Here is a 14,340-nt window from a genome sequence, read left to right as displayed (position 1 = left end):
TTCTGTAGTTACATAGGAACAGAGGAGTACTTCTCTTCTGTTATACCAGGGTAAATTGAGTAGTAATTTTATTGCATTTACTTGCTCTGATAAAATGAACATCAGTTTTGGCTTATCAGAATTTGTTTTTAATGCACGGTTTAATGAATGGTCGTATGCATCCTTCTGTAGGAGCTACTGCAGTGAGGCTTTTATGATAAGCATTGAATAGGAGTGAACTGAGCCAAAACATTCTTAGAATTTAACTGCAAGAGATCTGGGGCATTTTAAGGACAGGTCCCTTCTATGTTACTGCTTAGTAAGAAATAGAGAAGTGAGGAATGCTTTAGATTTATGTCTTTGAGTGTTGACTAGTTTGCTGTGGAGACACTTGGGGAGCCAGTCTCTTGAGATTTGCAGGGTTTTTTAGTTTGGAAAAATAAATCCTAGGAATGAAAACAGCACTTATTTACTTTTTCAGTCCAGACTTCAGTACAGTTTTGAGCACGTGTTTAAACAGAGGATTCAGTCAGCTGCTGGACAACGTGGCGGAGTTTTTCAGACCTACTGAACAGGACCTGTCTCAGAACGGCTCTGTAAATAGGTGAATGTTTCCTTTTGTTGTGGTTCTTACACGATAATTCTTTTAGCCTCACAGTGAATTCTAAAAAGGGCTAGTGATTTTCTTGCCTTGTTGAGGTTCTCATGCTGGAAAGACTTCTGTTTCCTGTTGTTCAAGAATAAATACCGTCTCCTCACTTCAGTCAAGCAGAGCTAGGAGTATTGCATGTGTCTTCTCACCCATGAGCTTGCAAGAATTTTCCTGAGGTATCTTCCCCACCGTTACTTGCAGATGTAACAGAAGTCAGGAGACCTATACCTACCAGGGTTTCCTAGTGCTGTACAAGCAGACTGCCTTTCTAGGTTGGAGGACTTGTGCCGCTGGTGGTGTAGTACTTGCAGTACTCCCCTATGAGGCCAGGAGAAAGATAGCTCTATAGGCCCCACTTTCTGATTGTTAATTATTGTAGTTCTCAAGGAAGCTGGGCATTGCTGGTTCTGCATTGTGGTTCTGCAAATATGTATAAGCATGAGTACCTACAGAGCTTTTGGTTTTTCACTGGTATGCTGAAAAAAATCTAACACTGAGGATCTTCTGCCTCCTCCCAAAGGACTGTAAAAATGTAGCTTTTATTCTGAAGTTGGTTTTAAAACAGTACAGTGTGTTAGAAATCTGAAAGCTGAGTTCCAATCCTAGAAATATAATTTCTAAAATATTAAAATGAAGATTTTGAATAATAACTAGCTTATATATGTTTGTTTTAATAACTAATGGCTCTTGAGTCATAAGTTTGTATTTAAATGTAGACTATTTGCAATGCTTAGAATAACCAAAAGTCTTTAGGTTGGCTCTCTCTCCTAAGCTTGGTTTTGAGTCTGAAAGTGTGTGATCAGAAATTGACACTTCTAACAACTGTTTACACACACACACACACACAGACTGTAGCTAAACCGTGTTTCCCTTGCATGTCATGCAAATGTGAAACTGTGTAACAGGAACACCAACAGGCAGGATAAAATTTGCTTTGGTAGTTCTCTGTATTCAATGAAAAAGACTTAACAGGGACAAAACCTTCATTTGTATACTCCAGTTTGTGCTCTATGCAAAACTAAGTTCTTCCAACGATTAGTTTTGAAGTAGTAATTATTTAGAATAGTAGTATTCACCGTTTAGTAGTTTTACTGATATCAGAGCGGGTCTAAATCATTATTTTTTGTTCTCTTCTAGTCTTTCCAGTGTCAGTCTTCCTTTAGCCAAGATAATTCCAATAATAAATGGACAGATCCATTCAGTATGCAGTGAAACACCCAGTCACTTTGTTCAGGTAAAAATCTTACTTTATTTAAAATATCCCAAATAAAATCTTGAGATGTTGTACATTTCTTTTTAGGTAACATATCACATTTTATTTAATTTCAATGGCTTAGGGAAAAAAAAGTAGAAACTGGCATAACTTTTTGTAAAGCTTGTATCTTCCAAAAAGATGTTTCTTTTTTTTCCCATGCGATCTCTTCTTTGCACTAAACTGTGCAGAAGCAGAAAAAGGTCTCAAACTTGGTTCTATTTGGAGTTCTCTTCATCAACCTTTCTAATGCAAGAAATTTGAGTTAGATCTCTGTGGGAGTGCCAGGTGCTTTTCTCATGATGAGTGCAATCATGTACTGCAGCAAAACCAGAGAGGTGGCTGTGTGCTTTTGATTAAGTGGTGGGTGTGTTTTTGATTAAGCAAATTCATTCCTTAAATTTCTTCCAGGACCTGTTGATGATGGAACAAGTGAAAGATTTTGCTGCTAATGTTTACGAAGCTTTTAGTACCCCTCAGCAACTAGAGAAATGAGCTGCACACTAATAGGAATAGATCATGTATTTATAACACAACCCATGTGACTACTGATGAGATTTGGGTTAATTTTATAATGGTGTAGGAGTGGTAGACCAGCAGAAAGAACATACTGAAAAAACTGGGAGCGAGCCCGTATTTGTTCTATCTAATAGAATTCTGTTTCAAACACCCATTAAAAATATTCTTGTTGAAAGAATCATTGTATGTAAAGACTTTTCTATTAAAAGTTGTTAAACTCTTGCATAATTCATTTGATTATTTTTATTGCATCTGGAAGGCATCTGGTGGCAGTGTTACAACAAGTTATTTAAGAAAAAGTAACTTGTTTGTCTGGGGTGTGTTAGGTTTTGGGAAAAACACGACTGACGGTGAGCTAAGAATAGCAGTATGAAGTACAGCTTTTCTATTCTTCCGCCAGATTTTTCTTTCTGTAAAGAAAAACTCTTCTTTCCTTGACTTTACAAGTGTTATTCCAGAGGGTTTCTCATTCTTCAGAAAGCCTTTGCCAACGGATGCACATGCCTCTTGAACAGGCTGGGGGTAGGGGGTGCTCTCTTTGTTACTTAAAAGAATGTGGATTTTTAGAAGTTGTTTATGCTGTTCAAACAGCTACACTGTACACATTAACTTGTAAATATTTTAGCTTAATTTGTATTAATTTTGAGCCCAATTGTCTGTATTGTAATAAAATATTTTAATGTAAAATTTGTGCGTGTGATAACATTACTAGCAGAGAAGGCAATACCTTATTGGCCTATTACTTAAAGCCTGTAACAGTTCTGCATTTATTAACGTTACTCAGGAAAAAAAAGAGAGTCCACATTAAAACTATTGATGTCTTTTGTTGTCCTGTATCTCCCCCTTTTTGCAAACCTCACATTGCAGGTCTCCGATTACTAATCCTGACACATAATGCGTTTGGGAATTTTTCAAATTGGACACAATCCACCCTCTGCTTAAGCTGCTGTCTTCCTGCCAAAGCTGAGGATTCCTAGCAACTCCTCATTATTTCTCAAAAAAAAAAATATTGTTGAAATATATGGGGGTTTTGATTGTTTAGTAGTCCACAGAAGGCACCCTGGTAACTGTAAAAACAATGGATGTAAACAGGAGTCAGCCTTAACCTATGAAATCATACAAAACAAAAAAAACACTCCCACTTTACTTAGTTATACCCTAATAGTAAGAATTACTCAAAGGTAGGAGTGTGTAAAAATGAGTGATTCTCATGATGAAGAAGTGTACAAATGCATTGCCTCCATGCACTGGTAATGAATTCCTCACCTTTATAAGATGGTTTTTGTAGATGCATTATCCATCTCACCTGAAACTACCAGCTGCTGGTTGTAGCACACAATGGGGGAAATTCATTCTTTTCTCTAAAACTGACAGGTTTTTACAATGCAGGTTTGTGGAAGTTAAAATTTCTTTCATTAAAGAAGGTATACAACAAACACATGTGCAGTTGTCTGATCTCTTGAATATAAGTTTGATCTAGCTTTTGTTTTCTCGTGGCTTTAAAAAAAAAAACTACTGCCCCTATTCTTCCCTCCTTTTCAACTTGACCTCTGCTTTTTTTTTCCTTCTGTCCAGTTTCTTGGCAAGGTAGATGCTCAGTTAGTCACACAAGTTCAAAGAAGCAAGTTGTACACAGATATAACAATCTAGTGCTGGATTTCATTTGAGGTTCATTTAATTCCACCCTTTAAAACTTTTTTTTTTTTTTATAAAGGTAGTCAAGCAAATAGGAATTAAACAGTGCAGTGAAGAAGATGGGCAGGAAAAAACAAACAAACCATATTATCTAAGGCTCCAAGGTACGGCTCACTTTACATCAGTCAGTTGCAAGGTCCAGCCCCACTGACATGGCAGTTGTTTAAGTGTTAACTGAGGTAGAGCTATCACCATTCCCTTTTCTCCTAATGCAATCCATTTCAGTGGCTCCTTGTAGCCAACAAGCTTCACCTGAAATAGAAGCCAACAGGACAATTAGAACAATGGAGTTTTAAAGTGCATATAATTGCATTTTCATCAGGGGAGGCATTCTTCCATCGCTACTATTTGATTATCCATAAATGCTTTTAACAACCAAATTAATGTAACACAATGAATAGAAGTAAAGGAAAAAGATTTGTGAAGTAGGTATGTAAGTAATAAAGCTAGTGATGTTTTGTCTAAATCAGTACTCAGGTCTGTAAGAGGTACATAAACTTTTGTCAGGAGTATCTGGGATGGGATTTGGGTCTCAGCAGGTGGGTAGGTTGTGAAATGCCTGCTTCCTATGGTGGAGCTTGTAGTTGTGAATAAGCATCAACATTTCTTACAGAGTGCAGCCAGACATTTCAAAGCTGACTGAAGAACCTGCCCCACTAAAAACAATGTTCTGCAGGGAGACTTGTACGCTAGCTAGTATGAAACGCTAAAAATAGTGGAGCAGCTTAAGGAAACAGTTGAAAATGTCTCTGCCCCTGAGGAACGTGATTTTTTTGTGCACAGATAGTCCAGGCACCTCTCTGAAATTCAAGATACATCTACATTTGTATTCTACACGATGGTTGGAGTGCTTTTGAAGTGAGACTCTTCACCTCACGGAGCCACCTCACTAAAAATGAGATATTTTTTCAGATAACACTGTACAAGAAGCTGCAGTCCAGAAAAACACCATGCATTTCAACAGCTAGTGGGCATCGACCGCATGAGACCAGAACTGACCTAAGCAAAAGCAAAGCCTTTAAGTGCAGTAGCGCGGATATTAAGTCCTGAGCACCATGTGTTCTGCTCTATAATTCTGCTTCTAATGGGTCAGGCTACTTGGAGGTGTGGTATCAGCATCCTCAGCTTCTGACCCCTGCTTGCTCTGAAGTGCACGTTTAGAGTCGCATCCAGTAACTGTTTTACACTCCCAGGCAACCAAAACCTCTGTGTGCGTTCCCTTTGTGCAAGGCTTTCACGTGAAACTACTGGACCATTACAGCAATTACAGGAGCATGAGGGTGCACATTTATAAAGAAAGGTCATCCTGGGATAGATTCTACAGCGGAAACGAGAGGTGGCTCCATTGCTTTCCTGCTACTTGGCCTCTTTTTATGATCCTTAGTTTGAAAGCTAAAATATATCCCAGCAACAACTCGGTCTGACTTTAAGAAGAAACATCCCACTGGGACGACTATGACAAGGAAGGTCCCAGAACAAAAAAATAACATTTAGCTGGGTCTCTTCCAAAGTACTCTGTATGCATTCCCAAAGATGCCAGAAACTAAAATAAACACTGATGGAACATGACAAATCCTGGAGTTGTTTTCCACATCCCTTCAGAGCACGTTCATTTCTTGTAACGTGTTAAAAAAAAAAAAAAAAAAATCACAGTTCTAAACACAGGGTATGAAGAGTCTTTTTACCTGTGTTTCCCCAAGCTTAGCCTGTGGCTCACCAAGTTCCAGAGCCCCAGAGATTGGCCAGTTAAGGAAGATGGCATTAACTTTGCCTTCTGTAGGTCTGAATGTGTACCTGTTGGAAATGGGGAACAGAAACACATTTCAGTCTTTCCTTGTAAATTTTCTGAAGCAATCTATATCATTCTTTCAAGACTGGAAAAAAAAAAAAAAGATTCACAAAGTCAGCGTTAATTACATTTTCACATGCATAACTTTCACTTCATACAGTCTATACCCTTTATTAAAGTACTATTCCTTGAAAACACATTCGGACAAACTAGAGGTAATAGAGATTATTCAAAAAGTTTATTTAGAAGTAAACGTTCTAGTTTAGAAGTTAACACTCTAGTAACTTTAGCGAGCTTTTATAATTCTGCTTGGAGCAGGACTAAAGAAAGCCAAGTGAGGCAGAGAAGAGAGTCAGAAAAAAAGCCTCGTGGATCGCTACGGAGCTATAACAGCTAGGAAGCACAAAGGCACAGCAGAGCTCAGAGGCTGGCTGAGCTTTTTACTGACCAAACAATTGCTATTATTTTCCTGTGTGTTTTTACCTTAAAAAGAAATATATTCTTCTAGTTTTCTAGATTTCTAGTTTCTTTCTCTCCTCTCTAAAGAAAAAGCATTCCTATTATACAGATAAACACCACCTCATAGCAGTTTTATGTGTCTGGATATTTTATTTACTATTTTTTGTTGTTTCTGCTGCCAGCTCCACTAATAAGGACAAGATCATTAAGGAAACTCTTGCAACCGTCCCTTCAGCCTTGGCATCATCCCAATAGTACATTCTCAGACACCCACTGTCCACCTACATTTTTATACACACTTCCACGCAGTTTCTTAAATAGACAAAAGGGTTCATTTCTTCAGAGCACACAAAGCAAGCTGGTGCTTTCCGTAGTATCACAGCATGAAGAATTCAATAATTTCCTCACACACTGCTGTACACAGCCTGTATATTGGTTCAGTGGCCTTACCACACGTCTGGTGTGACCGTGTCGTTCTGTGCTCTCCACGGCTTTGTTCCATAGATGGCTTCTCCATTGACTTTCAGCCAGGCACCCATTTGCCTCAGGCGTTCCTCAAATATAAGAGCGATGCGACCGTCGTGAGTGGGCCCAATATTCATCAGGAGATTTCCTCCACAAGACACTGTTTCTACAAGTTGCTGAAATGTTTTTAAACATACACACAGAACATATGGTCACGGCAAATGAAATGGTATATTTGAAGTTCTTACTAAAGCCTGGTGTGCTGCTTGAGAATGATGGATTGGGCTAGGTGCATTACTGCCGCGTGCTCAGACTTTGGACGCCATCCCAACAGCCAAGACAAAATTGAAGCTCCCATAAAACAAAGCTCTGCTGTCAATTTGCATAGCAAGAAGTAGCCCCAACTACATTTTCACACCAGTATGTCTGACTGAATCTACATTAGAATCAGATCCTACAACTTTTTAACATTTTGACTTCTCAATTTCATGAGAAATTTCTCCATAGAACAGGCAGAGGATTATTTCTCTGGATGAGAGGAAAACAGGGCTAGTTAGATGCCACTTCATTTTTTACTGAAGCTGGGAAAAGCAACTTCATATTATTCACCTGTTTGATGCTCTCCCTGTTTTATGGGGAGATCTGTAAAACACTATGAAGCTCTACATATTTAGTACAGTTTTCATAAAATATTCAGAAGAAAATGAAGCAGTCTCAATAATTTATGTAGAAAAGAATAAATCTCATCCCTGAGAGTACTATTAGGATCTTCCTAGTAGTCTACATTTTGCAAATGGAGCCAGTGACAGAACGGGTGTTCATTTTTATGCACAGTAGTCATAGACCTTAGTGCCTGTAAAACTCACGTTGTACATAACTATTTCTATAACACACAATGCACAGACTGGGATTCAAATGAAATGTTCCTTCTATTAAGAGTGATGGAAGAGGATGGAAAAGGGGATGGAAAATTGAATGTGTTTTCATGTCTGTGCACATGGTAGCAATAAAAAAAATCCTACATATAATCTAGATTTTCAAAGGGTTCATTCATCCAGGAGCACAGCTTTTCCCAGACCTATTAATCCATGAAGCAATTTAAACAAGAAGAGGCAGGCAATTTTACTAATACTTTTTTTTAATCTCATCTTCTTAAGATCACATGTTCACCAAGTCTACTCTAGTGCCATATTATAAACTTAACAATCTGCAAACAGATTGATGATCCTTCTAGGAAGTCCATAAATGTGTTTCCATCCACACTGGCCTCCAGAGATCAGCCTGAGATACACAAGTCTGAGGAACAGACAACTGGAGACAAGCTATTGAATGAATTTAAGACCTCCTCCTCTGAAGAAAGGTTACTTCAGTTTGAAATTATCTTTTGCAAAGACAATACAAAGGACAGATTTAGATTAAGCAACAACAGTCTTCCTCTTCATTAGCTGAGTTTTCCAATTAAATGCATTTTATCTGAAAGTTAAGTCTTCCTTTCATTCAGTTTTTCCAAGCTTCAAATCTTCTTTTTTAATACCTTAGACAAGCTAATGGAATCAATTTTCCATTAACACGGGCTATCTATGTGTCTGAGAGTTTTTTGTTTTCATTTTTTTCTTTTTTCTTTTTTTTTTTTTTTTAATATGAAGTAGAATGGAAGGCAAGTTTCTAGCTACCAGATGAAAGACTGTTGAGTTATAAAACATTTCTAGCTAGAAGGGGGAAAAAACATAGCCTTCAGACAGGAGTCTCTGTGAAACTGCAGCTGTTAGTTTCTTGTCAACTCAGAAGTGCAGTTACTAGAAAAAAATCCTAGAACAATGATTATCCAGATCAGTCTTTGACCAGTTCCTCACAGAGGGAATAGCTTAGAAACAGAAACTGACTGAATTTTTACTAGATAGTATTTTTCACAGTATTTTTTATAACATTAGTAAGAATTATACGGGTATTACAGGCTGCCATTGTTAGGCTGCAAATGAACAAAATTATTTCATTGCTTCATTATTTAATTAATAATTTTCATTAAAACAGATGTATAATTGAAATGTACAGTCTAACACAATAACCAGGAGTTGGAGGCAACTCCTTTGCCCCGCCATACCTTCACCAGTTCCTCAATTGTGAAGTAATCGTCGAGTTTCGCGTTCCTCCTGTACCCCCATGACCACCTGTCAATGGTCATGCAGTTCTCCCACTTGTGAGGCAGAAGGTGTCCAGGGTTGTATCGGTCACTGCACGTGTAGAAGCCGCCGTGCTTACACATGCTGCCGAGTCCCCAGCGGTCATTGGTCACAACGGTGTCCCGAACTGGGCTGAAAGCAAGGAATACTTAAGTTTATGATTTTTATTCTAGAAATTACAGTCACAGAGAGCATCATCTCTCCCCACCACCCACCACGTCCCTCCCAGAAACTAACATTCTGATGACTTCTGCACTATTAATTCATTACTATTAGTTTAAGTGCAATTTTAGGAATCCAATTCTCATCCTTTTCTAGTAGAAAGTCCAGCTTGGCATTGTTGGGGAAATATGCTGCAGACTTTCATAGGAGGCCTGCCAGAAAGCAGTCTGCTCTTCATATCCACTGCCAGATATTTGGGGTGTGTTGACAACAATGCACCCTATTCTCAAATTATCCCCCTATCCTGTTTGCCTATGCAGCAGACAATACTTAGGAAAGAAAATGATTAGATAGAATAACCATTGCCATCTTAACTGATGAACTTGCAAGCATGGTTTAAAAAAAAAAAATAGTATGAAAGTCCTTTTCTAAAGTAAGCTTCAATAGTTTTAGGGAAGACCTGGACTCTTGGCACTCTGAGTTTCAAGAAAATTAAGATTTAATGAAGTCCCCATAAGTAGAGGTAATAGGTTCCACAAAATACAGAGAAAACGAGACAAACTAGACACAGAGCAGAATTTCAGATTAGGAGCTAAAATAGCATCATGATACACCTGTCATTATACAGCCAAGCTAGAAAGCCAGTGCTGTTCCAGTAAGTATCTGGTGCATTTCCATCCCCATCAGACCAAACTATTTCTGGTTGGTACTTGGTCACAATTTCATAGAGTTCTGGTAATGATTTACTGGTTGGAAACTTTCTTGTCTTGAAGACGTTGGTGGCATCTTCACAGAAGAGAGGATTAAACCATTCAAACAAGGAGTGATACAACCCAAAACGCAGGTCGGTCCTGTTTCTAACAGATGTTGCAAGTTCAGCCACAAGATCTCGTTTTGGTCCCACATCAACAGCATTCCAGTTCCAAGAATACTTGGAACCCCACAAAGTAAAGCCTGCAAAAAGATAATTAAAAGGTAAGAAAGAGAAGCAGCAGAGGGGACGTAACAGTTCTTCCTTCTGGGAAGTAATTTACAAACGTGTTGCAAAAAAAACCAAACTGATAATAAAAATAATAGATGTACCAATATGGTTATCATGGTATAAAGTATACCTATAATCTGTTTATGCATTGTGGCAGTAGCCATAACATTAGAATACAATGCCTGATGCATTTATATATTTTATACATAAACATGCATTTTCTAGTACTGTACTGCTTAGAATAATTATTCCTTCCTCTTTCGTTGTTCACTCATACAGATGTCCCAATTAAATTAACCAAAAATGCAGCAACTTCTGAGGCAACTAGAGTTTCACGCAATGCAGTAAATATGAATACACATTCAACAACTGGAAGATGAAACACTCTCTGTTGCAAAATACACAAGCTATCATTTCCATTCAGGCTGTGCTCCTCCCTTGTGTTTACATCTTATGCAAATGGTCACTAGTCATTTGTCTCGACATTTAGAACGGCTCGGTACATGTATATAAGCAGAGTGCAAAACCTCCTGAAACTGCTTTTAAAGTATCAGCATTAAGTATCAGGAGAGATTTCACTTTTCAGGCATTTGGAAATCCAGCCTGAGCACTTCAGGTACTACTGCGCTGCAGACTTAAGCCACTGCCAGAGGAGCTCCGCTCTCGCCTTCACGCTTATTGCCTAATAAATCTTGCAGTATTTTTGTGAACTGGAAATGTGTAATCATATCAACCAGAGATAAACAAGCTAAAAATTCATGCCCAAGGCTACAGGACAGACTAAATGAATCTCGGTTCTTTTGAAGTCAGTGGGAATTACTCCACTGGCATCATCAGGATCAGGATTTTGTTTGTCAGAGATGGAATTAAAATTCACACGTTACTAGCTGAGCCCACATCTCCCCAAACACGTTCACTAAATGCACCGTCACATTGCTGCTTAGTATTTTACACTTTTCTTTGATATTACATTGCCTTCTAACCACTTCCTTTTCTTTACTTTTCTCTGCAGAGTATCTTGACTCTTGGAACATACTGCTGAATTCCCTGGGGAAACCCACAAAGCTAGTTCACTGCCTGAACACAGCAGCTCTCTGTACATGAAACAGTGCAGGATGCACTTTTGTGCTTGCTTGAGCAATAAATTACACAACAATCAGAAATTAACTCGTCTAGTTAATTCTGAAATTAACTCATCTAGAAGCTGACCCTACTTGACCCCACCACTTCAGGCAGTCTTACCTATAAGAAGAGAAACAGGGCACATTCTGTTCTTCCTTCTATGCAAGCCTCACGACCATATCATAGCTTTGTGTATGCATTTTCCTCACTTTAACACATTTCCTAGGCATTTTTAAACTCTCTGGCTTGGTCAGGGCAGGTAACTGTAGCTTTCTCTTTCTCTCTCTCCTAGCAGGCCAGGAAGTCAGGGGGATTTTTCTTCAGTTAACAGAAACGCAACAATTGCTAACATTCACAAGCTTTCCACTTACCTTCATGATGTTTTGAAGTTAGGACCACATATTTTGCACCTGAAGCCTTCAGAATATCTGCCCACTGGTTGGGATCAAAGAATTCTGATGTAAACAGTGGCCCAAAATCTTCGTAACTGAACCCAGGTGGGTAGTTTGCCTCCATAAATTTCACATAGGGCTCTCTCTTTTCCTTCTGCCAGTACCACCTACAAAATACAGATACAAACCGCATATGCTGGTGATGTTTTAGACAAAGAAGACAGAACTGAAATGATCAGCTCTTACTTGTGTTCATGCTGAGTAGCACATGACACTGGCAACCAGATAAAATTGCTTCAGAACCTAGCAGTATTGCTAATAAAAGCCTTCCTTTTCTCTGTTCTCTTTCCCCATGCTCTGCTTCCTTTACTCATTTCACTTTGGAAAGGTCCCAGGATTTCATGTGTCAAGTCCTCATCCAGCAATGTCACTACTCCAACTGTTCCCATACACAACAAGGTTTGGAGCTGCTCTGTGGCCTGAAGGTGGGCTCTCACCCTCACCATGGGCAGAGCTCATAAACTGCCAATAGAGCACTATTTCTTTTTCGGACTGCTCTTTCGCTCTCTCCCCTAGAAATGAAAAAGGGATTCCAAAGACAGCATGCAACAGTCCTTACAGAATGAACAGCCTTATTGCTGGAAGCCTTCTAACAATATATGTTGTGATTGCTAATATTTAGGGGAAAAGGGTTTGAAAGCATTCACCTTCCTGTGAATTAAGCCAAGCAGCAAAGCTCCTGTTGGCAAATTAAGGCATACATGAATACAGTTTGAAAGTGAAGGAAAAAAAAAGGAATAAAAAAGAAAAAACAAAGGAAAAAAAGAGGAAGAAAAAAATTAAAAAGAAAAAAAACGAAAAAAAAAAAAAAAAGAAGAACAGAATCTGAATGTCTGAAATGTGCTTCTCTTTCCTGTCCTGAGCTGGTCTCTGACCTCAGCTTTGCATGACCACAGCAGCTGCATGGAACTTGTTGTAACCTTCCCAAACAGACTTCAGCATAAGCAAGCAATCTCTAGCAGCCAATGAGGGGAAAAAAAAAAAAAAAGAAAAAAAAAAAAGAGGCTGTGACAGTCTTCCTCCATGCAAGAACCTGGAAAAAAAAAAAAAAAAGAAAACTCTGATTTTAAAGTATGTAATTGCATAAAGAGAAGTAACATCCTTCTGTTCATTTGTCAACAGCTGGCTAACAACATATACACTTGTGCTCTGGCAGGATTATGTTTTAGAACTGTACAGACCAAGGCTGTGCAGCTCTGAAGGGAAGAAGGCAGAGTGGGTGACCATAGGGGTTTTTGACCTTCCCTTTGAAGCTGTCAGCAAAGGACCTCAGCCACCTGACTGTGCATGCTGCCAGAAGACCCTGAAGCAGCTCCACACCTATACATACCTAAGGTTGGGAGGCAACGGGGACATAAACAACATTATCGACTAAGAAGAACCGGGGGTTGTTTTTAGAAGAACAACAGAAAATTAATACTTGAGCCTGAATCTGTGTATGAATCCTACTCTGGGAGCACAGCACTCAGAGTAAGGCTTGATCCAAAACCTAGCTTTTTTTTTTTTTTTTTTGCTCCACAGAGTCATTACTTAGTAAATAGAGCATACATTAAAAAACTCCTGGTATCCTTAAACATAACTCTGTAAAGATGAAGCCAAATACTGCCTTCAAAGAACAGTGGTTTGCTTACACGGAAGTTGATTTGTTTTACGATTGTTGCATTTAAACTTTCCGGTAGCTCTGCTGGAGAGCTGTTAACCTTCACACTGTACACAATGCAGGGCACCTCGCTCCAAGTCCTACAGGAAGCATTTGGTAGAGAAGGGAAAGAAGGTGGCAAAATAAATGGCCACAGCCAAAGGGCCTGAGCCAGCAAGCACTCAACAAACCCAAGGTTTCATCCAGCCTTTGAACTACGATTATTTGAAGGATCTGGGCTTTAGGTTAAGTGGAGAGCAGTACCTAATAATAACAAATAAAACCAGCACAAAAGGTGCACAGGAAAGCAGCAGGCAGCGTGCCAAGCAAGGGAGGCAATGTGGGGAGCGACGGGCTTCACAGGGGCTGCTCAAAACCCTCTCTCTGAGGCTGTGGGATCTGCAGTGCCTGTCCCACACAGATCCTGGGGCAACCTGCTTCTTCTGACCCGTCACTGTGGCACCTGAGCGGCCTCTGCTGCTTTATCTCCTTCACGAGCACTGCAGGAGAAGCACCCTCCAGCTCAGGTCCCCCTGCTCACCGGGTGGCTGCCGTTAGCCCACCCGGCTGCACACACACCTGGCCGTGTGTACCAGCCTCATTCTCCTCCTTAACCAGGGCCACGAAGCCCGAGGTCTCTCTGCTCGACCCTATCTGAGGAACAGCCCCCTTGGGCTGCGACCCCCGTCCCCGAAGCGCTGCTCCCCGGGGGCCGCCATTTCGGGGGCGGGGGGCGAGGGCGAGGCGGGGAGCTCACCAGAACCACTCGCTGCCGAAGCTGGGCACCGAGAACACGCCCCAGTGGATGAAGACGCCGAATTTCGCCTCGTCAAACCAGGCGGGCAGCGGCCGGGCATCCAGCGAGCCCCAGGTGGGCTCGTAGCGGGGCCGCCCCCCCAGCAGCCCGGGCAGACCCAGCAGCAGCAGCAGCCCCAGCGGGGCGGACATGGCGGCGGCAGGCGGCCGGGCGGGGGCCGGGCACAAGGCGGGGCT

General features: G+C 40.3%; 2 protein-coding genes across 3 annotated transcripts in view; one reads left to right on the top strand and one right to left on the bottom strand.

Annotated features, from left to right (window-relative positions):
• Positions 1-2,632, top strand: part of PEX3 (peroxisomal biogenesis factor 3) — a 19,638-nt gene extending 17,006 nt beyond the window's left edge. The window contains exons 10-12 of the mRNA XM_027454423.3: positions 461-583; positions 1,769-1,865; positions 2,295-2,632. Coding sequence (XP_027310224.1) covers positions 461-583; positions 1,769-1,865; positions 2,295-2,378 — 304 coding nt within the window. The 3' untranslated portion in view covers positions 2,379-2,632. The remainder of the gene's footprint in view (positions 1-460; positions 584-1,768; positions 1,866-2,294) is intronic.
• FUCA2 (alpha-L-fucosidase 2) lies at positions 1,857-14,340 on the bottom strand. 2 transcript variants are annotated; one of them, XM_038176236.2, is made up of 8 exons: positions 14,105-14,340; positions 11,628-11,815; positions 9,767-10,106; positions 8,912-9,122; positions 6,796-6,986; positions 5,783-5,891; positions 4,181-4,349; positions 1,857-2,297 (listed from the first exon to the last, which is right to left on the bottom strand). In XM_038176236.2, exons 1-7 carry the CDS (start codon positions 14,293-14,295, stop codon positions 4,209-4,211), a joined length of 1,371 nt encoding a protein of 456 aa, XP_038032164.2. In that variant the 5' UTR covers positions 14,296-14,340; the 3' UTR covers positions 1,857-2,297; positions 4,181-4,208. The 2 variants fall into 2 exon arrangements, with proteins under 2 accessions (XP_038032164.2, XP_027310223.3); XM_027454422.3 differs by having other exon boundaries at positions 2,292-4,349.

The sequence above is a fragment of the Anas platyrhynchos genome, chromosome 3, assembly GCF_047663525.1.
Source record: "Anas platyrhynchos isolate ZD024472 breed Pekin duck chromosome 3, IASCAAS_PekinDuck_T2T, whole genome shotgun sequence".
NCBI lineage: Eukaryota > Metazoa > Chordata > Aves > Anseriformes > Anatidae > Anas > Anas platyrhynchos.
This window is presented reverse-complemented; position numbering and strand designations above follow the sequence as displayed.

What these genes read in the sequence shown, in the direction of transcription:
- FUCA2 (XM_038176236.2), bottom strand. Translation starts at nt 14,295, where the DNA reads ATGTCCGCCCCGCTGGGGCTGCTGCTGCTGCTGGGTCTGCCCGGGCTG. An exon ending in ACGGTCACACCAGACGTGTG is followed by an intron (nt 5,892 to 6,795) that starts GTAAGGCCACTG and finishes CATTTCCAACAG; the next exon opens with GTACACATTCAGACCTACAG. An exon ending in CTAAGCTTGGGGAAACACAG is followed by an intron (nt 4,350 to 5,782) that starts GTAAAAAGACTC and finishes CTTCTATTTCAG; the next exon opens with GTGAAGCTTGTTGGCTACAA.